General features: G+C 29.3%; 3 protein-coding genes across 5 annotated transcripts; 1 reads left to right on the top strand and 2 right to left on the bottom strand.

Annotated features, from left to right (window-relative positions):
- Positions 1–1,224: 1,224 nt before the first annotated feature.
- LOC132919252 (glycine receptor subunit alpha-2-like) lies at positions 1,225–18,767 on the top strand. Of its 2 annotated transcripts, XM_060980669.1 has the most exons (11): positions 1,225–1,612; positions 2,004–2,074; positions 4,353–4,420; positions 5,271–5,491; positions 5,602–5,684; positions 6,640–6,786; positions 9,434–9,632; positions 12,023–12,064; positions 16,109–16,355; positions 17,603–17,883; positions 18,527–18,767. In XM_060980669.1, exons 1-10 carry the CDS (start codon positions 1,581–1,583, stop codon positions 17,861–17,863), a joined length of 1,371 nt encoding a protein of 456 aa, XP_060836652.1. In that variant the 5' UTR covers positions 1,225–1,580; the 3' UTR covers positions 17,864–17,883; positions 18,527–18,767. The 2 variants fall into 2 exon arrangements, with proteins under 2 accessions (XP_060836652.1, XP_060836653.1); XM_060980670.1 differs by lacking the exon at positions 12,023–12,064 and having other exon boundaries at positions 1,230–1,612.
- A 135-nt stretch (positions 18,768–18,902) lies between these two features.
- On the bottom strand, positions 18,903–21,797 carry LOC132919253 (mitochondrial inner membrane protease ATP23 homolog). Its single transcript, XM_060980671.1, has 6 exons — positions 21,439–21,797; positions 21,154–21,361; positions 21,019–21,064; positions 20,207–20,288; positions 19,925–20,149; positions 18,903–19,206 (listed from the first exon to the last, which is right to left on the bottom strand). The coding sequence occupies exons 2-6, from the start codon at positions 21,350–21,352 to the stop codon at positions 19,012–19,014; spliced, it is 747 nt and encodes a 248-aa protein (XP_060836654.1). The 5' UTR covers positions 21,353–21,361; positions 21,439–21,797; the 3' UTR covers positions 18,903–19,011.
- A 140-nt stretch (positions 21,798–21,937) lies between these two features.
- Positions 21,938–23,952, bottom strand: LOC132919251 (glycerate kinase). 2 transcript variants are annotated; one of them, XM_060980667.1, is made up of 2 exons: positions 23,724–23,952; positions 21,938–23,651 (listed from the first exon to the last, which is right to left on the bottom strand). In XM_060980667.1, the coding sequence occupies exon 2, from the start codon at positions 23,635–23,637 to the stop codon at positions 22,138–22,140; it is 1,500 nt and encodes a 499-aa protein (XP_060836650.1). In that variant the 5' UTR covers positions 23,638–23,651; positions 23,724–23,952; the 3' UTR covers positions 21,938–22,137. The 2 variants fall into 2 exon arrangements, with proteins under 2 accessions (XP_060836650.1, XP_060836651.1); XM_060980668.1 differs by having other exon boundaries at positions 23,737–23,952.

Below are 23,952 nucleotides of genomic sequence, written 5' to 3'. Positions count from 1 at the left end.
ACAGTTGATATTATAGGTATAGCAATAGAACTAAACGCAAATGTCATGTACAGAAATATATTATATAAGTATATTGTAATAACTTGTAAACCTAAGAAACTAAGAAAGTGTTGTCACTACCATTATCATTGACGACTGGCGCCGATCCAATCGATCCATTGAAATGAAACATACGGATTTTATTTAAATGAAACACATACTTTTTGGCTCACTAAACGGATAAAAGAACGACGGTTCTCACTAGCTGGCACAGAAGTTTATGAACGATGAGGCAGATTTCCAATGTACACGTTCGCGTGTATATATATGCACAAAAATCCTCTGCTGTGATTGGTTAATATCCTCGGTAAGTTTTTGATATACCAGAGTGGCAGAGTTGTACAATTTTACCACACGATTAACCACGTTAGCGCACGGACTCAAAAACGTATAATAGAAAATAGCTACCCGCCTATACAGAAACTGACAATTAATCAAGTGTATAGAAAGAGATGCAATGATGTTGTGATCAACAATGGTATCGATTATGTTGGCTTATAGATTTTGATAAATTCATAAATTTAATATCAACGACGAGGGTCGTCATTCGAGCGGTGAAGACGTTGCAGGGGTCGAATTTTCCATCCGTGATGTTGTCGACATTGACGTCGACGATGACCGCTATTCCAGTGTTCTCAGTTCCCACGCCTCTACGACAATAAATATAAGTATTGACTCTGCACTGGGCGTACCGGTCGAGGACTAGGTAGATTTATTTTTCCAGTGGATATAGGTACTTTAATACTTACAGGTTCGATTGAAGAGTGTAACGCGAGTATAAATGTGTTCGCCGACTTATTGGAGCGTCCGTTTTGTTGTGTACGCCACCCAACTCAAATAGTAAAACAAAATGTTTAAGTAGGTGTACTGCAGAAATATTTCGATGGCGTATATTAGATTTAAACGTGTTCCCCGTTACGGTGGCCCATTAGAAATGTAAACAAATAATATATTCCTTACAACGTATGAATGTTATGACATTATATCCTACGCATAGTAAGTCATGTATAATATATATATATACCGTATACGGATTATATTATAATAAGGTCACGGTATGTGTTAAATGTATAATGCAAATATATACCTGTATATAAATCATATACCGACCGTCGGCGCTAGTGCATTTTTGGTGAGCTAGCGGTGAAATTCGCGTTCAAATAAGTCACGCGATCCGCAAACGGTTTTTGCACGAGACTTAGGAAACCTTTCAAAGCCCGCACATACACCTTAATATACTTCCTGTAGTCCTGTGTACTGCAACAATAGTCCATGGTATTTACTAGATGTTTATGCAATCGTCCAATGAATACAAGTATTCGGACGGTGTATACGTTTTGCTCCCGAGTTCGCGGGCGAATCGTCGTCGTTCTATTATTATATATATAACTAAATAAACGAGATATTGGCGCGATATAATATACACGCAAATCTTATATGAATACAAATTAATAACGTGTACAAAACATTCAAGTATAACAGCTAGTTACAGAAGTTTTTTTTAGATCGCATTGCTTGCTTGCTGCGGTCTACTGCACAATATGGGACCGAGTGCTTCCTTATCATTAGTCGCGTAAGCCAATTTCATTATTTCTTTATAGAATATAATGTTATTGTACTATATAAATACTATAGTTTACATGTAATAGGTATATCATCATTTCACATATAATATTATTCAATTATTGCGTCAAGTATAGCATCTAAACTGTTAAATTTAGCGCCTTAGTGAATTAGTATGGATATGAAGGGGTATTCATATCCGCGTAAATTATTGGCCACCTCGTTTCTATATTATCTATATATTATTATTTTATAATATTTTATAACTATATAATAGATAATCGAATGTTGTAAACGGGTAGCCTATACCGTTCCTATTATATACGTATAGGTACTGTGTATATATCGTATATGACAGAATATATATATAAAAAATATTTGACGAGCAATTTTTTTTTCAGAATGTTTCATTTGGTACGTTCAAAGGACTTTTACGAGATGGAAACTGAGTACAACAAAAACATGCTTCCAGGTTATTTTCCATTGTACCGTTTTTCTAATTGCACAGCCACTTATACTCACCACAGCCTTGACCTAAATATAATATGATATATCAATTTACACCTAAGCTGATCCATTTAATTCACCATATTCATTGTCATTTTTTACGTATGCAAAAATAAAATGAAAAAAATTATTTTGTATCAACTAAACCAGATTGCGGGATTAGGTAACAGGTAGTTATGTGGTATGTTCATATAATCAATAAAATAAATATAGAGTTTTTTAAATATTTCTAACAAATGTTAAGAACTTTTACTAACATAGGCATGGAAAAGTAATTTAAGTATAAAATATTATCATTAAAAGTTTTTGTTTTGTAACTATAATAATAATCTATGACTTTTTTTTAACAAATCAAACTATAAGTAAAAAAATACGATAGAATTTCGAAAAAAACTGGATATTTAATTCATAAAATTATTGAGTATATAATTTAGTTACTCTTATTATTGTCTTTATTTTGATAATTTTTAATTTGCTATACAAAAACCTAATATAATACAAAAAAAATAGATTTTATTTTAATCACCTGATAAATTATACTTTGAATACATTTATGTATAATATTAATAACATATATAATAGGAGGTGGAATTTAAAACATACACCTTAGTTTTTACGTGTGTAGTATGCTAATGGATAATCATACGATTTATGTATAGACGATGTTGCATTGTATCATACATTTTATATAGTTTATTTGATGTATGTCAACTTACCCCTGTAACCAATTTGCTTACACGGTCTCCCATACCTACTTAAGTTTCTCGTATGCTCAGTACTAAAAACTTGTTTTAAAATCACCCATTCTCCACCAATTATTTTTGCATGAATTTTAATGGTCAAACAAACTTCTTAAATTAAAAATATGGCTGATAATAGCATTTTGAATATTAAATATAATTTACATGTGCAACGTCTAAAATTAATTTTTTTAATCAGAATAATTTTTGAGTTGAGTTCTCTTACTAATTTCTTACATGTTTTTTTTTTTTTAATTGTACAACTTATGAATAAAAATAAGCAATATTATTAATAAATATTTAAAAATATTTTTTTTAGATTATAAAAAGAAAATTAATTATGAAGTTATATTTCAATATTTCAAGAAAACATTAATTGGGGTCATACTAAAATAAATTAATTGTTCAAATAAAACTAAATTTTATGTTTATAAGCAAAACTTTGATTATCAAAGTGAAAATGTGTATAAACATGCCCTTTAAAATGCAATAATGGTTCATATTTGGTATATCGTATGATATGTATATGTAGTTATTTCTCAATATAATATATTCAAATTGTGGTTAGGAATTTTACTAGTGTATATATATTATAGAATAATATTTTCAATTAAATTATTTATAGAGTCACCTGTAATGGAGGACGACTTATCATTGTTTGCCGATATGACTTGTTTATAAATAATTCAGTTAATAAATATTTAAATTTAGAAAAATGCATATCTTTCAATCTAACAGTTACTGCTTTAGACGTATATAATGTATAAATAATAAAATATTGATTTTATTTTAATATTTGATACAACAAAATATTTAAAAAAAAAAAAATGTTTCTCGTTATTATATACAATGCATATAATAATATATGATATACTACAGACTACAGTTCATCCTAGCTATATGTACCTACCTATATTAACACTATACGTATACCTAGGTAGATACTATTCAAGTTCATACATATACTATAAATTACAATACATCTTTCTATTTAACTTTCTATGCCCTGAATGGAATATGGATAGGTACATATTATATAATGACAATACCACCTATGGCCATACACGTTCTATTAGATGATTATAATTTATAATATATAGTTCGAAACCTATTTTTGCATCTTAATAGAGGATCATCGAGTTTCGAATAAAAAAATATTCAAATAAATGTCACGAATAGATCATTGAACCAACCTATCAATCGTGGAATGTATATAGTTGAAGTGTACGTAAAATGTCCAGTTAGGTGTATAATATATATATATTTGTAACACATACTTTTATTTTACCTATAATATTATACAGAACTTCAATGGAAAGTCAGAAAACTATCCTAATAGTATATATTGTTTTAATCACAACGAACTGTGTACCCACATTAATAAATCACTATATATTTATTAATTTATTTTTTCTTAACTCAATCTATACTTAGTGGCTAGTACTTAATACCTACTATATGAAAGGACGTAAAATTATTATTTTATTGGTTTTCTTCTTATAGGCAAAAACGTAGACGTATCACTATCATTGCACATTAATCGAATATCTGGCGTGGACGAAAGCAAAGAGGTAAACACTTAATAAATACAACAATTGTATATTATATATATAGTGAAAACTCTCTTAACGAACACCTCCCAATAGCAGCTAGATGAATTCTTGGGCAACATTTTTATTATTTTTTTTTTTAAAACAGTAGGAATGACGGACATTATTACGCAAAACCAGTATTTAACAAGATTGATTTTCTTTTTTTAGTATAACTTTAAAAAAATAACCATGGGTACTTGAAATTTTTAAAAAATATTTTTTTTTTAAGTTATTTTTACAGGAATTTTGGATTTTCAATCTTTTTTCTTTAAATGTTGATAACATTTTTTTGGTTCAAGATACTTGAAAACTGAATATAAGTTATTCATTTATCAAAATTTCATATAAAATTATATAACAATACCAGTTCCGCTATTCAGAGATTTCACTATAATACACAAAGAGATTCTCCATTCACAACCATGCTCACTTGAATTGTATTTTTTAATATTAAAATATATATGTATTTATTCAATTTCCAATGTCTAGAATTAAGAATTCAATTATAAAGAACTTATTTTTAGAATTTTGGCATTTATATGAAATTTAAAATATAAATGTCCTGTAAGCTGTGAAAGTTTGACTATTTTCCAAATTAAAACTTTCTTTTTTATGAAAAGTAAATTATTTTGTGAAATTCAGGACACTTATATTAGGCGTAAATCTATAAGTATATTTGGTAATATGATCTTTATGTACGAATACACTGTTAATATTTCAATAAATATACTTATAATTAAACCTGAGTAGGAAGTATGCTAGTATGATTTGTTACCTTGTATAATATTGTGTCTGATTTTACGTATACAGCTATAATATTTTTATTCAGGAAATAGCGTTGGACGTGTTTTTGCACGTGTACTGGGAAGACCCACGAATCTGGATTTTAGGAAACACGAGTCAAGTTGAGCTGACCTGGGACAAGGACCCGAAATTTTGGATCCCTGACCTGTACATCAGACAACTGAGAGAGATGAAGGTGCTAACGCTATTCCAGGACTTAGCGTCGATACGTTTGTACGACAACAGCACGCTCCGGATTAGCATTGGGTAACGGACGCGAACGGTATACGAAATACTGACCATCCGAATCCCTTTACATGCATATACCTATAACATATATGTGTAATAATATACGTGTGTTGTTTTATATTCTATAGAGCGACTATAATAATCAAATGTGACATGGACTTCGTACTTTATCCGTTGGATGTACAGACTTGCGCTGTAGACTTCGGCAGCTGTAGGGGCAATTTTATTTATATTTTTGTTTCCTGTACTTAACTTGCATATTCCGGTATTCACAGGGTTGTCGTATTACACATTTTATAAATTAGTATTTTTCTATGTTGATAGTCAATTAATGTCAATAAATAGGTAGTGGTCTTTATTTAAATATAATATAATAGAGCAGCTGAAGTGTATTGCTATACTGTTTTGTCATTCTGGATCTACCACCTAATACATATACCTATATTTATTAATAGTGGGTAATAAAACTGATAGAAAACTTTATAAATAATTAAAATAATTTATCATTGACTTATTTAAAAAAAAATACTTTCATTAGGAACTAATAACTATTGTTTTAAATAAATTATATTTTTAAAACTAAAATAATACCAACTAAATAATTACCTAAGTTCTAAATTATCACTAATATAATACATATCAATATAATAATATTAAATAAATTGTCATTAGTTATTAATATAATTTTTATCGGATAATACAACATAAATGACTTCTCTTTGATAACTTTTCATGATATTTAAAAAATAAATGTTTTATCGGTAAAGTTATATTTGCAGCCTTCAATTAAACAGACATAATAATATATATTCTATTATAAATTATTGTATATTAGATAGTAATGTAAACTTAAATATTATATTATTTTATAAACTTTTTTCTAAAATTAAAAAATACTGCAACCCTGTGCACTCGTTTGGTGTATTGTATATTTTTATGAGATATTAGTATTATAACTTAACGTTATATAAATATAAAATAATTTACTTGAAAGATTCGAGTAGGTACACATATTTTTTTTATTGTTCCGTCGACACGCACTTATTTTAATACTACATAATATTAATAATATTATAATATAATGGATACGTTTAAAAAAATAACTACCATATGTAAGTAATTTTTCTTTGTTTTTATTTTTGGGTTTTCTATTTGATGGCCGTTAGACAAATACACGTTGACAGACATGAAATTCCATTGGAGAGACGATCCATTGATTTTCCCCAGCGATTTTGGCGATGGATTTCGATTGCCTCGTTACGTTGTATCGTTTGTCACTGATAATCGTTTGAATGTGATTTATTACGGTGATGGTAAGTCAAAATATTGCAATATACGAGTATATATTTCCGTAAAGTCACACATAGGTATATACGTATATACCTATAAATGACTAAACATAATATCATCAATTTTATTTACCAGTTTTGTGCTGAGATATAAAAGTAAATGCTGACGTTTATTATTTATAATAATGGTCATTAATATAATTAACAATTGAAACATTGAATAATGATAATTAATATTAGCAATTATTATATAACATTAGAAAACATTTTTGACAATGAACTATTATAATATTAAAAATCTTTTTCAATGATCTATATAAATTAGAAAAAATTCAATTTGCTTCAAAAATATGCCGTGAAGTGTTTTATTTTAAGAAGTAAACTAGTTATAACTTATAAATTATAACATTTTATAATCTACATGCACAATTCTATTGTTAATTACTAAACAATTTTTAATTCCCATTTAGATAATAAATTAACAATGATTACATGTAAATAGGTAACCTTATTTTCCACATTTTTTCGTATCGATATTATAACTGCTGCAATAATGTAACGATTATGCGACGTGTTTATTAAACAGCTATAATAACTTAATCAATATTAAACACGTATAACACTCCAATTAAATTAATCTTCTCTGCAAAATATTCAAGTAACGGATAGCAGTTTGATCAATAGAGTACGGTATACTGCAGGGTTGTTTCAATATTTTATGAAGTTAATAAATTATAAATCATATTAACTTTATCGGATTTAGAAAAATTAAAAAATTACATGATCCTAAATTAATTGGTTGGTGGCTTTGCTGGAAAAATGTAATAATAAGAATAAAAAAACCAAAATATATATTTTTGTTAAAACTTTTTACTTTTAAGAGGTTTTATTTTTATAAATCCTATACATAATAATTAAAAATATTTTACTGAATTGGTTGGTAGAATATAGATGAGACAATTCATCAGAATAACCAAAGTTCTCATTATATTTTCCTAATAAGAACAATAAAAAAATGAATAAATATTGCACTGTCCTCTGCGATTATTCTTGATAATCCACCTTAACGTCCTTAACATCTCAAACGCAACTGGTATCATAATTTATTCCTTTAAATAGTATAAAAAAATAAAATAATAATAATAAACAAAACTAGTTTTGAAATAGTATTAATAGCACTTTCTGTCATGCTACCACGCCTATTATACTATTATCCAATTTTGTTATTGTATTGTATTATTATTTATACTGTTTATAGATTACATATTGTAAATGCTTTATTATTTTTCTATTCTAGAAAAAAAAAATATTGCGTTAGCGTTAGTTTAAAATTCAATAACATAATCATACCTACGTATTAAATTCTTAGTGAAAGGATGTTTTTAAAGTTATTGTTATTATAATTAGTTTTTCAGAGAAAGGGAAAGATGTGTTAACGATTTATAGTGAAAAAAATCAAAATGCTTTGATTTCCAAACTTGAGAGTAGTTTCTGATAAAAAATAATGGTTATAATTGATGATTAGGTTTGGTTCAGTTATATAGAATCCTCATCAAACTGGACTAATTAATAAAATTGAACACATTCAAAAACGATTTTTGAGAGTATTAGCCTTTAAGTCCAATAAAACCTAAGTTTCATTTAAGGAACTAGTTAACGAGATTAGCATCATTTTTCTCGAAAATAGAAAAAAATATCATGTGTCTTGGTCATATAAATTACTTAATTCTCTTATTATATGCCCCGAATAACTTAGTAAAATACCTCTAAATGTTCCTCAAATTCGTGTGCCTGAAACATTCTATTCACCCATTTATCGCCAAAATTGCAGTAAATTTGCACCTATAAACAGAATGCAAATGTTAGGTAACACAATAAATAACTTAAAATTGTTCCATTGTGACTTAGCCAGATTCAAATCATTAATTTAATTGTAAGTGGTACTATTAAAAATTCAATATTAATTATTAATAATTTATTATTATTAAGATAAGCATATTATGTTGTTATATATTATTTATTTATTTATACTAATTGATAAAAAAAATTGTTCTGAATCCTAATTATTGGGCATATACTTATGAAATAAATAAATAAATAAATAAAAATCTATAAATTACATTTTCAAATACAATATTTCTGATAAAAAAATCAACCGTATTACTTATACTATTAGTACTACGTTTTAATTAGTCTACTAAGTAACTAAGTTACTTTAATGACAACATAAATATATCATAAAGTAAGGTTAATAATAGAGCTTACTGGTTCTGCGTAAGATTTCAAGTTTTTCTTAGTTTGAAAAAAGGTAGAATATTTATAACTTTCTACCAAAAACCACCTTAAAAATAAAGATCTAACCATGTTTTCTACTATGAAAGATGTATACACAAATATACAAAAACGAAAATCCATTTAAAATTAATACATCCATCGCTCCACTCGGAATCTAAAATTTTACGCGTTACCTAATTTAAAATAAAAAATATAACAGTGTGTATTTCGTATGTCAAGATTACGTTAATCTTGTACAATTTCAACCATTTTGGTGAAATATGGTTTTTACTGTTTTTAGCATCATCTATCTATTCTATTGTATACATTTGTTTTGTATATAGGACATAAATATGTCAATCAGTGTCATCATATAAAATATTGAATTTCTAAACAGGTAATCATTCCACGGCCAGGCTTGTAATTACGCTCAGTCGTGAACTCAGAAGTCACCTTCTAGAAAGCTACTTGCCAAGTACTTTATTCGTTGTCATGTCTTGGGGCAGCTTTGTAGTAATGCCCGAAGTTGTACCTGGTAGAATGGTGCTACTGGTCACAACACTTCTGTCACTGGTCACCATGTTCGATACCATAAGGTATTTATTATATTTTATAGTGTTTTTATAGTTAACCAACTACTTAGGTATTAACATGTTTAGTAATAAGTATATGCAAATGCAATATTGTGTACAACGCTTAATATTAAACTTAATAACGATCGACTAGAATTTATTTAAAAATAATTTTAATATATTCATAGGTATCTGGTATATATACTACTACTAAATACTTAACCCATCATGAGAACATTGAGAACCAATTAGTCAAACGTGTTCTGCACTTAGGCTGGTATCAATATTGTAAAATTAAATACAAATACAAGTTTTTTTTTAATTGTATACTATATAATATATATGTAATATGTATATTGTATTTGTATATCAGTTTAGGTATTGTCCTAAGGTACCTATTATGTAACCATATATTTTAATAATTTCACAAATACTATAACATATCTGACTATATAGAGATAAATACATGTCCACATATTTCATTGACATATTTTTCAACTGATACTATAAAGATTTTAATTTTTCTAAAAAAATACCAATATATAACAATAGGATATGGTATTTTTTAATTTTTTTAATTTTAGTCGAATTTTTGTAAAAAATAATTAATAAAATGGTATTTCAATTTTATGTTTAAATTACTTTTAAAAAGTAATCAAAATACTTATACAATAGGATATGGTATTTTTTAATTTTTTTAATTTTAGTCGAATTTTTGTAAAAAATAATTAATAAAATGGTATTTCAATTTTATGTTTAAATTACTTTTAAAAAGTAATCAAAATACTTACAAAATACTTTAAAAACATTGTATTTAGAATACCATAAAAGACTTCAAAAAGTACTTTCAAAATACATATAAACTCAAATACTTTTTTATTCGAATACTTTATAAGTCTGGTTGTTGTTATATATCTATAATATAATTTCTGTTATCTGTTTTTCCGATATTCAAATATAAAATTTCATACATTTTGCATTTATGAACAACGATATTATTTGAAATAGTTCGTTGTATTAAAATAATTATTGCGAATGCGAAACGCTAGAGCTACACTTTATGTCCTGTGGTTTTTATTAAAAGTCTTACATAAAATATTTGGTTACGTTTCGTTTTCTTTCTAATAATAATATGTAAGGACAACTTAATTTCTCTACTTTTTTTCACTCACTCTCTCCCTTTCTCACCACTCTAGTACAAAACGTACAAAATAATACCTATTTTTGAAATATTTGAAATAGCATGATAAGTTAAAGTATTCTCTGAAATTATGCCGTGTTCTATGCTATAAAAAGGGTGTGTTATGAATTTAAAATTATTATATCGACCCAGTTTCTGTAAACTATTAAAAATAATCATATTTTAGAAAAAAAAGTTATATTAACATGCAATCTGCGTTGATTTTTTAAAAAAAATTTCCTGTTTTTATAAAATAATAATTATGTTCCGTTTACATTATGTGGTACACGAATTATCGTAAACGAACTAGTGAATACTAGTGGTTAGTTCGTTAGTTTAAATACTAAATTATAAAACATATAGGTACTATAAATTATAATTTAATAATTCAATTATACAATTCTAATTATATTAGACAATTTTAATTAATAATATCAAAGAAAAAACTATCTCTGACTGATTTAAACTAAAAAGAGTCAAAAATATATAGCTTTCATAAATTGTCAAATTATTTTTAAAACTGTTTAAATTTAAATTATACATTATTTACTGCTATTCATTTTTGAGTTTTAACCAAACCGATTTTGTCGAAAATTTTTATTGCGTATATATTCCTGCGTCCTGCTTTTCCATAATTTATTTTTTTTTTCCTGATGCTTAAAAAACTGGAAATTTTTCTTTTTGAACTCCACCTCCTCTTCCTACTAGATATCTACTAAATACCACCCTAAAAATTACGATTAAAGCATTTTTTTTTAATGTTTCAAAATATTATAATACAAAAATAAAATTAAAAACATTATAAATCAAATACTTTTATTGCACAGCTATGAAACTTAAATATACGCTCTAAACTATGCAGGTACCACTTTCCCATTAGCCACATTGATCACGTGCCCACGGCCCCGCGATTGATGCTACTCCTCTTACTCCTGCCACATCACTAACTGATAATCGATTTATTACCGATATTTAAACTTATTTCGACAAAAATCAAAGAATAATCACTAATAATAATAATGAAAAAGTAAAAAAATTAAATTAATTAATAATTAAATTAATCTAGACCTTTTCTTATCTACCATCACCATATTTACCTGTTTTAATAAAATAGGACTCTGTCAAAATCGTAGGGGCCTCATTATATCACTGACCAGGACCTAAAAAAGGCTGAATACAGCCCTGAAAGTATGAAGTTTATAGTTTTCGATAATATTATAACCTGAATTTTTAGCATACGTGGTGCTTTTGTCTACAAATGGAGCAATGTAAAAAAGTTAGTTTCCTTGAGAAATATTAAAAATATTGTTAGTAAAGTTAATAAGTCATGTTGCACGTAATTCCCAAATGTAATTTTATATACAAATATGTATATGTATATAAAAATGTTTATCTAAACTGTTTTACCATCCTACTATCCTAGGTTATGTATGTATGATTGTCATAGATTATTGTAGATATTTCAATATGCTATTGCTATATATTAATATTTGATATATTATGTACTAATGTTACAATGTATAAAATACTTAATAGTACTACTCTATACGATGTGTGTATATAATAATAAGCAAAAGTGTTTCTGAGTTTAGTAAATAAAATAAATATACTAAAGGATTTGATTTCCTAAAAAATATATAGTGGATATTTCCGGAGATATATGATAAGTATCGTAATATGAAAGTACAAAATATAAAACTAATTACCTTGTCCATAATTTTAATTTTTTTTTAAAAAATTTTTATACACAATATATTAGATACGATATTTTAATGATAAACAGATGCGAGACTAGATAAATGCGTATGTTAAACAATTTGAAGTAGACTGCATGCATCAATGATACTTCAATATTTATTTTTAATTTTTGATTTTAAATTAAAAATCATCTAACTAAAATGCTTAGGAAAATATAAAAATATTAACAAAAATATTTTTTTCTCGTTTGAATATCAGAAAACTTTTAAAAAATATTCGTATTTTTCTTCAAGTTTTATACATTTTGTAAACTGATTTTATAATTAAATATTTTGCAAATACTCAGCTACCCTATCCTCTGTAAATATGACTTTTAATACAATTATTATTAATCATTGATTTTGTATTTTGATAGATTCTCCAACAAATATTACGAGTATAACAATGTAGTTATTTTGTCTTATGAGCTACGAATCTATCAGAATATTCAGAATAGTCGGTACCTAATACCTATATGTATAGTATATTTAATATTAATGTAGGTACTTATCTATTATAACATGGTTTAATGGTTGTGTGTATGTTACATTGTTACATACCATTTATCACAAACTATGTGAACTCGTAAGTTTCAAAACTTCAATTCTCTCCAACAGTGATTTTCTTTTAAGTCGATCGTAAACAGTTTAGTTTTATAACTTTTGAAAAGGTTGCTATAAAAACTAAAATAATATAATACATAATATTACATAACTAATCATATCTTATCCTCTAACAACGAATTATCGATTCATATAACATAAAGTCCAAAGTTAATTATTTTAATTTTCTAGCTGCTCTGTTTTATAACTAGCTTATAATAATTTGTAAAATTTAGGTTTATCGGTCAATCAATCTGTTATATTATAATTATTATTTAAACGATCTTAAATTCTTTAAAACCAAAATTGTTTAAATCGCGTGGTTACGGCTGTTGCGTGTGACATGTTCATGACATATATAAATAAAAAATATTTTAAAGTAGTACAAACGTTATAAAATATAATTACTAATTTTCGAATGTTTTTTTTTAATATTTACAAAATTAAGAATGAATATAACTGAATGATTTTAAGGAATTAATAGGGGAAATTCCAAGAAAGTTTTTAAAACCTTGGTTATTCATATGTTATACCGTATAATAACTTATACGTACAAATAAAACTACTATGACCTCGGTGCGATATTATATATGTACTTAAGTTATAAAAACCAAAATAAATTATTTATTGAAAACCTTTAACTAAATATAAGTTTTTTTACATATTATATAATATTTTATAAATGAGCATTGTAAATTTTATATAAAAATTATAAATATAATATTATAAGCAGCAAGCGTCACTATATGTTTTAGGTAAAGTAAAAAACTAAAATGTATGGTTAAGCCATGGTGCATTATTCAATTGCCCATATGTATATTAAGCCTAGATATCAGTATATCACGAATATATTATGAGACATGGAGAGAGAGATACAAGTATTTCCATTAGAATATATTTATCTATAGATAACGTGATTTTACCCCAATTATAATTAGAAAATTCGAAAATTTTGAATTTGAATCATTATAATGTTGTTTACGTTGCTTATATTATAAAATTACTGGTATAATTGACATTATAATCATGGTCTCGCGATGCTATGTTATACATATATAAAGTAGGTACAGGAGATAAAAAATAAAAATTATTACCTATAATATTCAACTATATCGTAAAACAATAATCAATAAATAAGCTATTTCGTATAATGTGAATGTCTGAATAAAACATCCGTTGATATAATATGATACCGAACGTTCCAATAACACTACGATTGCGATAGTAGTTATATACATGCAATCTTTTGTCAGGTAACGTTGTTTGATAGTTTTTTCTCTATAGATTCATCATATATATATTTGTGTACAAGAACCATGATGGTCTATAACTCTATAATTAAAACAAAGATTTTATTTAAATAAAATATTTTCAACTCATCTATACTTTATATTAAAATTAAACATTTTATTTAATTTATAGGTTTTAGAAACTACACTTTTATTTGAAATAAACTTAAAAATATTAGGTATTTTAATGGAACAGTAAATATAACATAATTATTTCATATTTCAGATCCTCGTACATAGATTCAAGGTTGATATTACGTTTTTATTATTATTAAATTATTATGTGTAAATATAATTATAAGAACATATAGTATTATATACAACATACTTATAAACTTACACTTATGATTATTATATTTATTACAATTTAACTAATTTAAGCGAAAAATATTTTGTATATTATATGGAATAGAAATTAATTTATACATTAAAAAATGTTAAAAATTCCCTAATGTATGTTAATTAAACCAGTAACTTTAATATCACTTATTAGTTTAATATTAATAATCATTTTTTAGAACCCACCAACGGGGAAGAGAGCTTCCATCAGACATACAGTAACTTAACTTAACTTATACAGCGCTCCTTAACTGTTACATTCCCCGTCCACAGCACATATAGCATTTTCAGTTATAACAGTTTTAACACTTTTAAACTATTATTCATAAAAAATGATTTGACCACGTCACTAAAAAATATTCACATTTGTTTTTAAGCTAAAAAATTTTTTTTAATCAGCCTACAATCGTGTTTCACCAAAAATATCAACTACCCACCTACAAATAATTCCAAGTTAATTAAATTATAATGAAACGTCAATTGATTACTACTTAAGTAGGTAATATCGTTAGTACTTATTAGTATATTTTAACTACTTTTTGTAAAACTGTCAGCGTGCAAGTTAATAATTAGCGGTAGAGAGTCGGTAACGACTAACGATAGTATAGAAATATGAATAGTAACAAACCTCACCATAAAAAATTATATTCCTTCGTCTCCAAGAATAAAAGTTTAACCTAATATAACCTTTATAATTCCAACATTTGGACAGGTAGGGTAAATTATGGAAAAATTAAAAAGTTACGGCAAATACATTTTATTGGTCATGGTTTTAACAACGTAATTCATGAATATCATTAATTTATTTAGTAAGTTTTTAACACATTACTTAGTATATTATATATATATGTACATTGTACAACCGTAATAAATATACAGTGGAAAACAATTTGCGCTTTTAAATTTATTGTATTGCACTTTTAACAATCCCTCGGCTCGATTTATAGGTATATATTTTTTGACGTTATATAAGTAGTCTAGTGGCAGACGCCGCACTAACCTGCTTAGACATCCCATAGTTAGTTAGTGTCTCGTCGTGTTTGCTTTAAATCTATGGAACTATGAAATACGATTTTCGAAAACATTAATACTCGTACCGCAAAGATCTGTGACAATATTTAAAATGCAAAATATTTTTTATTGATTTACTTAAACAACAAAGATCATTCTATGACAGTTGTCAGTTGCTATAGTAGTATCTATGATAGTACGAGTATAGTACTATAGTAGGTACTATAATGGTTGATATCTATAAAGTTAAAAAAGATAAACACGGTGGACACTGTATGCCTAGCATATATTATATTGTCGGAAAGTCGTTTTACTAGACGTTTTTGCACCGCAACTGCGCAGGAACAACTCGCCGAGCGCGCTTGAACTGAAATGCATCGAAGTATGGCTGATATCATGCACGCTGTTTGTATTCCTGGCGCTGGTCGAGTACTTTATCGTACTATTCGGCATGCGATACGATAAACATTGGAGGCATAAAAAACATGATCTAGACGGCGGTGGAGGTGCTCCGAGCAGACCGTCATTGTTTGGGTCCAACAAAGTTCACGCAACATCCGGGAACGATGTGACTGGAGACGAAGATTCGGTAGGTGCGATAAGTGTAAAAATACACACACTCTATGTGTACTCAACCAATAAAAAGAAACGCAAAAATAGTTTCTCTCAATAAATAAATTTAAATATAATTTATAAAAAATGGCGTAACTGAGGGCCCACAGACCATACGTTGTGGGGGGCCCACGGTAATTTGGGGTCTTTGATTAAAGTACATTTAATTCCCGTGAACAAAAAATGAATAATTGCTTTTTTCAAATTAAATTAGTGTTAATCTATGTTTATAATAAACTATTATTGATATAATATTTACATTAACATCGTCTTTAAATTCAAATAAAATAATTCAGTAAAATTTAGTTATTTATACATTAAGTAATAATTGTATAGTATTAAATAAATTTTGTTATTTTTTATATCAGATTAATGTTTAACTAATATACCTACCTAAACAATATTTTAGGAAACCATTTTTTATTTTTGCGGGAAGGGGGTCCAAATTTTTTTGTTACGCCACTGGTTAGGTTACTGAATTTCAGCGGTATCCAATATCTATACAGTGGCGTATTTGAAAACTATTTATGTTTTGTGTAAGTACTCTAATATGTAAAGTATCCTGTATTTTCTTATCAAATAAACCACTGCTGGCATACTATGTATTATATAAATTGAACTTACACGTTGCAGACAGAGTATTTCTTACTTTTTTCGGGCATAGTCCACAATTTTGGGTATATTGTGAAAATTTACCTATTATTCGTAATACGCAATTTATTCAGAAACTTCCTCTTCGAATTTCGATTTATATATTCGTGTATCAATATTTTCAAAAGTAATTTGCCTAACAACTTACAGAAAAAAGGGAGATCCTCACTTGAAAAGGTTGGTTTCACCTCAACTATAAGACACTTCTTTGAATGAAAAAATCTTAACATTTAAAATATGATTCATACTTCTTAAACTCTTAAAATTCTTAACCTATTAAAAGGAAAATAAAATTTTCACACTTTTATCTTTTATTATTATTATTATTTTTATATATTTAGGTAAAAATGCAATAAAATAACAGCACATACTTTTTAGTTTTTACTGCAGTCTGCCTGTAAATAATAATATAAAGAATTTCATTATTTTATGATAGTTAAAATATATTTTTTCGTGTTACAATGTTTTAATTAACTGATAGATACGTGGGTTGTAAAGGGGCGATGATGAAACCGAATAAAAAAAAATATATATTCATTCCACAATTTCCTGTTTGTTTTCACTGTGCTACAGACTATAAAAGCTCAACTTCCTACATCACAGCAACAAGTGTTAACGACGAATAATGGACCAGTGCAGGTGGTTACATCCACTGGAAAATTACGATTCCAGTTGGTCGCCAGACATGTCATATTGTATTGCGGATCGCCAAGAGGGACCTTGGACCAGGTGTCATTAGCACTGTTCCCACTGTGCTTTATCCTTTTCTCCGTCTTATACTGGATATCATACATTACAGAGTCTAGACGAAAATCGATGGCGGCCATCGTCTGAGCGTCTTCAAGAAATATCATGTACGTATGATCATGATGATAATAATAATAACCTACATGTGTTAATAATCTTTAATGAATTAGGTATGGATACGGTATAACTATTGTAAAATGTAATATAATATGTATTAGGCACGGATCCAGAATATATTTACGGGGGGCTTATCGTAAAAAATATATATTTAATATTTTCGATGTTTGAGGATGATTTTTAAGCAATATAAAAAGTAAAAATACAAAATATTGTCTAAAATACCTCCCCAAGTCTCAAACCAACTGCGAAGTTGTTAACATTTGTGGACTTGTGGTACCTATTTTTCATATTTATTAATGAATGCCTATACTGTAATATAATACATTTTAATATTATTATTTATTATATACTTAATAAATTATAATTAAGTGCTTTCTCTGGAAGACTTCTTAAAACCATCATTCTATAAAATAAAATTGATCATCACTTTAACTTATTATTCTATTTGTAATAGATTGTCTGATTGTGGATTGTATTATGAAAAATAAAACTTACAATACATAGTACAAACCCATTGCCCATCTGTGCTTACCAATCTACTACTATTTATTTTATTATACGTATAAAAATCAATAATAATCAATTTTTATTTAGTAAAAACATTAAAAACCAACATTTTGTTTCTTACAGATGCCAGTGTCAAGTGTGTACCTACAACACCATACTACAGATATTATTTTATTATATGTTATTATGATGTTTATTTTGTATTTTTAAGTATCATTTTTCTTTTATACTTATCTATAGAGTTAGTATAGCATCTAGATATTTAAACTTTTTTAAGTACATTGTATACATTGTGATGTTATTTATGTCAGTTATATTCATATGTCATCGAGTTAGTATAAAAATGTACTTACTATAAAAATAACTCTTTTATACTTTCAAATCTTCACAGATGTTGTCTTCACTTTCTCATACTCAACATTACACTATTTTACTGTTATATCGATACAAAATTATGGTGAATAAATCAATAATATTATATTGAAAAAAGATTTTAAAGTCCACGAGTAAAAATATCATCTATAATATTTATGTTTTAATTTTCAAATACATTTTTTGTACACCTAATATTTTTTTCTATTCTACACAATAACATAAATAAATGACTATTAATCATAACCCATTAAAAAAGCTTCAGCATATGCAAGTTCAAAATCAACTGATTTTCCTCTAATTCTTCTTCCGATAGGTTCTAAATCTGCATAACAACGATCAAATACCTTCTCAACTGCTTCTTTTGCTTGTTCATATGTGACATTTCTAACAGCCAATACAGAAATAGTGGCTTTATGTTTAACACAGTCCTAAATAAAGAATTGATAAATATAATAAATTATAAATGTAAAATATTAGATCAACACAATATAGTTTAAAATACATAATATACACTTTGCAGACAGTACAATATTGTCAATTAAACATTTTATAGCTATAATTCTATCAATTAAATAAAATATATATTATTAATTACATAATTATCTTGGTTTCTTATTTATTATCTTACTTTACAATAATTATGGATACAAATTTAAGAATAAAATATTATTAGCTAGCAGTCTGTACAACTACCAGGCACAAATTCAAAGGAAGGGGAAATTATGAAAAAATATATGAACCTCCCTCCCTATTTTTTTTTTTTTTTTTTTACATGCCTGACAACTACTAAACATGTTAGTTGAAAGTCTATGTTATACTATACTAAACCCTCGATAAAAAAAGGAATAAATCATCATCATTTAAAAAAAAAATATGAACCGAATAATTTATTTTAATTTTAGAAAGGAAAACAAGTATAAAGAACATATTATATGAAAATAACAAATGGTGAATCAAATAAATAATAAAAATAAAAATTATACTTGAATATCTTGATATCTATACTTTAATTTATTAATGATATAATTAAAATGTTGTATTACATTTCACAAAAGTAGTAATACTTAAGATATTGGCAATCGTCTATTACTAGCTTATCAATATTGTACTGTTGAGTGTTGAATTATGAATGATTAAAATTCTTACTTGGTGTTTTTTTCTAAAATTAAATATTGATGAATGACCTTCAAGAATAGATGATACAAATCCACAATGTGTCAAATTTGCTGCTCTGATTTCTGTACAAGCTAAATGTTCAATATTCCTGAAGTCTAATTTACGTGTACAATTGTCGAACATATGTATAAGTTCATGTGTGAGCACTCCCTGTATGGTACCCTTTGAAATAGCAGTGTTTTGACATATAACAACCTATTTATATAAAACAAAAATAAAAAATGTAAAAAAATAATAATAATAACCATATACTTGATTCATAATTGGATCATATCCCCCATGGACACTTGAATCACAAAGTTCACAAGCAATATGACGAGATGGGTTGACTTCGCTAAAAACATAAAAATAATTTATAATAATTAATAGAAACAATAATTCTTAGTGCCACAAATATAAATGACATGAATCATACTCTTGGTTAAATTAGTTTTTGGAAGATAAGACCTGTTTGTCAACCAACCACGCTAATCATCTGTTTATCTACCGTGTAAGAACACAACGAACCTATGCATAAGTCAGCTGCCGAGTATGGTTCTTAACTTGAAGAGAATGTAGAATTTTTATTTAGTACAACAAAGGGTAATTTAGGGCCATCAATTGTCATTAGTCATTACTAAAGCCCAGAATTATAGCAAATGCATATTCTTTTATAATTCATTGAAAATAATTTTTATTAAAAATGTTGACGGTATGTATAAATTCTATGGTTAAAATGTTTTAACCAAAAATAATGTTTAGATCTATTTCTTTGCAAATAATTTTTAACTTTAATTATCAAAAGTATTGATTTAAAAAAAAATTAAGCTAATTACTATGAAGTATGTATTTATTCAATTAAATAGTTTTAATAGGTTTCATTATTAATTACTAACTTATAAGAGAAACAATATTTTGCTTTAATTAGACCCTAATTTTTACAGCGGAAATTTAGACAAATTGTATACTATCTTATTTAGGTTTATCAAATTAATTATTTGACAACATCTAAATTCTAACTCAGTCACTTTAAGGAAAATTTAACTACACTATTATTGATTATATCTAAAAAATTTACAACTTACCAACCAGATCTGCGCAATGCACCCATCATGATCTTTACCAATGGACCTGTTAAATATAGAATACAGATTAAGTTATTTTTTATAACATTTAATGTGTTTCAATAAATTTAACTTTGTATTATGTACTGTCCATACTTTTGCTTAAACAAGAAGCCACTTTTCTTTCACACTTGATTCTTTCCAAGTTTTCGTTTCCACGTCCTTGAAACAAAACATTTTTTAAACTTGGTTTGTATGTACCTCTCCTCTCGGGAAATAAATCAAATCCCCATCCTTCATAGTTATCCGAAGACTGTGAGGTTGTTTGGTCTTTGTTTTCTTTATGGTCGGCCATGAGTCTTATCTAATACACAACATTAGATTCAAAGAGAAAAGTTAGCAATGACAATTATTAAATTATATTTTATTTTGTAAACTTACTTAACACTAGATTCCTATTAAATATATATCAGGATACAAAGACGAATTGCACAAACAAATCGTCTAATTAAACATACAATTAATGTTGAGAATCATTACTCTGTACTCTGTTACTCATTAAATGTCTTAATAGAGTAGTCATTAGTCGATTACTGGCTACTGTTTGATTTAAGTTGAAATTTTTTAAAACACATGTAATTCATTTTTGATAATTTTCTTATCACACCGACAGAGCCGTATCTGACAAGAGTTATCGTTTTCGTCTCGTGTTAACTATAACCGCTATATTTTTTTACTTTTACTGTTTACTGACCATTATTTTTTTTTTATAGGTTTATTGTAAACACGTATCTGAGATTAGAGTTTATCTCAGTTCGGCTGTTCGGCACCGTTCGTCGTTTATACTGTTCATAGTTAAGGCCCTGCGTCATATTATGCATATTTTATACCATAGTAGCATATAAATATAGTATATAGAAGAACATAACATTATTAGGTATACATTTTAAGAATAACCAGCATTGTTTTATTGTCACATCTTAATATTTTATCGTTGGTGAATTATCGTCTAACATTAAAAAAGAATTATTACTATAAATAATTATTTAGGCATTTGCGTCGTCAAAAAACGAAATTTTCTACTGCCATAAACGCGGACCCACCACGATTGATTATCGTGTTTCGCGGTGGTACACGATTTTACTTCGGCTTGACGATCAAAACGTGTACGTCCATCACGTTTGTGCCGGTGTGCCCGATTTTCAGCAGATCGCCAACACCGCCGCCGTCGCGGCCGAGGTCGAGTGCCGAATAAAACCCGTAGCTGTCGTTGTCGTGGACGTACCGCGAGGGGTCCAGGCCCCGGGACAGCGCCGCGTTCACCAGCGCCGGGTAACCGAACGCCCCGCACGCGTCCGTCGGACCGTCTATGCCGTCCGTGCCGCCGCTGAAGAACAGCACGTCGAACCGGCACAGGCTGTCGTGCCGACGTCTCGCCGTGGCCAAGTCCATGGCCACCCTCAGCGCCAGCTCTTGGTTTCTGCCGCCCAGGCCGCTGCCCCGGACCACGACCGTGGGCTCGCCGCCGCTCAGTATGCACAGGCCGCGGCCGCGGGACGACGCCTCGACCACGCTGCCGGTCAGGTGTTCGACGTCAACGCCGCCGCCGACTACGGACGTCGACGAAATCTTCAGCCGTTCTTTGCGTTTCGCGTCCGCCGCGCCGTCCGCGTACACGTCGCACACGTACGCCACGAGGTCCGAGTAGAACGTGGACACCGCGGCCACGTCACCGCGGATGGACGTCGTCAGCAGTACGGCCCCGAAGTCTCGGCCGGCGTATTGGACGCCCGCCCGGAGCGCGATGGCGTTGTTGCCGATCACGTGATTGTGGACCCGGTCGAACTGCGCCGCGGTGCCGGTGAACGACGTGTTTCGCAGGAGCGCGTCGACCACAGTCCCGGGCATCTGGTCCCGCAGGCCGAAACCGTCGACGATGTTCATCGGCAGGTGGTCGGGATCGCCGTTGGGCACGGTCGGTCCGCTGGCGATGGCGGTCAACGGGTCGCCCACCACGTCGGACAGGATCAGCGACACCACGGGACACTCCGGCCGGACCGAGCCGATCAGTCTGCCGCCCTTGACCCGGGACAGCGCCTTCCGCACGGCGTTCAGCTGTTCGATGGACGCGCCGGCCGACGACAGCAGCTTGGTGGCGAGGATCTTGTCGCCGAGCGGCACGGTCGGCGAACACAACAGCGCCGAACCGCCGCCCGATATCAGCACGACCAGCAGATCGCCACTCCGCAGACGCGAAACGGTGCGCGCGATCCGATCGGTGTTGTCCACGGACTGCTGATCGGGCACGTTGTTCCTGGCCGCCTCCATCGCGCACACTCTGGAGTGCTCCGGCTTGGCGGGCCATCGGGTACCGAACGGAACACTGACCACGGCCTCCCCGAGACGGCCGTTCAGCACGTCCTCCACTTCTAGGGCCATGTTCAGCACCGCTTTGCCGAATCCGACCACGTACACGTCGCCGGGCACGCTGTACGCCGAACAGTCGACGTAAAGCTTTTTCGAATCGAATCTCAGCGCGTTTCTGACGATGTTCCTGGGCGACACCGACCTGACGCATTCTTCGAAAACCTTCACCGCGTATTTCTTCATGTCCGCCAAACGGTCGTGTTCCGAGCACATTGTCTATTGCAGTCCTGCGAACGACGCGATCGGCACGTCAAACAAAACCGAACGCTGTTATTACGTAATATAATATATTATTATACTCATTATTCGTACGCCGATGTACGAGAAGTAGACGAAGAAATTCACTCGCCGAGTCGACGGAAAATTATTGCCGCTTTGAATGGGCGTGTTGGTTTTCACCCGCTACGAGACCGTTTGTGCGGACTGTGGACATGATACATACAATATTGTTATTACCTCGTCGTGATAGATAATAATTAATAATATATTGTACTGGCGAGGAATAGTAATTATTGCGTAGAACTAAAC

Source organism: Rhopalosiphum padi, chromosome 2, assembly GCF_020882245.1.
Source record: "Rhopalosiphum padi isolate XX-2018 chromosome 2, ASM2088224v1, whole genome shotgun sequence".
NCBI classification, from domain to species: domain Eukaryota; kingdom Metazoa; phylum Arthropoda; class Insecta; order Hemiptera; family Aphididae; genus Rhopalosiphum; species Rhopalosiphum padi.
The sequence above is the reverse complement of the archived record's forward strand: the minus strand, read 5'-3'. Positions and strand labels throughout refer to the sequence as shown.

Bases quoted from the DNA above. Each gene is read 5' to 3' on its own strand.
- LOC132919252 (XM_060980669.1), top strand. From the start codon at position 1,581: ATGGGACCGAGTGCTTCCTTATCATTAGTCGC. The intron at 1,613-2,003 runs GTAAGCCAATTT...TTTTTTTTTCAG, and splicing joins GCTTCCTTATCATTAGTCGC to AATGTTTCATTTGGTACGTT. The intron at 6,787-9,433 runs GTAAGTCAAAAT...ATTTCTAAACAG, and splicing joins TGTGATTTATTACGGTGATG to GTAATCATTCCACGGCCAGG.
- LOC132919253 (XM_060980671.1), bottom strand. From the start codon at position 21,352: ATGGCCGACCATAAAGAAAACAAAGACCAAACAACCTCACAGTCTTCG. The intron at 21,065-21,153 runs GTATGGACAGTA...TATATTTAACAG, and splicing joins GGCTTCTTGTTTAAGCAAAA to GTCCATTGGTAAAGATCATG. The intron at 19,207-19,924 runs GTAAGAATTTTA...TTCTTTATTTAG, and splicing joins ATTTTAGAAAAAAACACCAA to GACTGTGTTAAACATAAAGC.
- LOC132919251 (XM_060980667.1), bottom strand. From the start codon at position 23,637: ATGTGCTCGGAACACGACCGTTTGGCGGACATGAAGAAATACGCGGTG.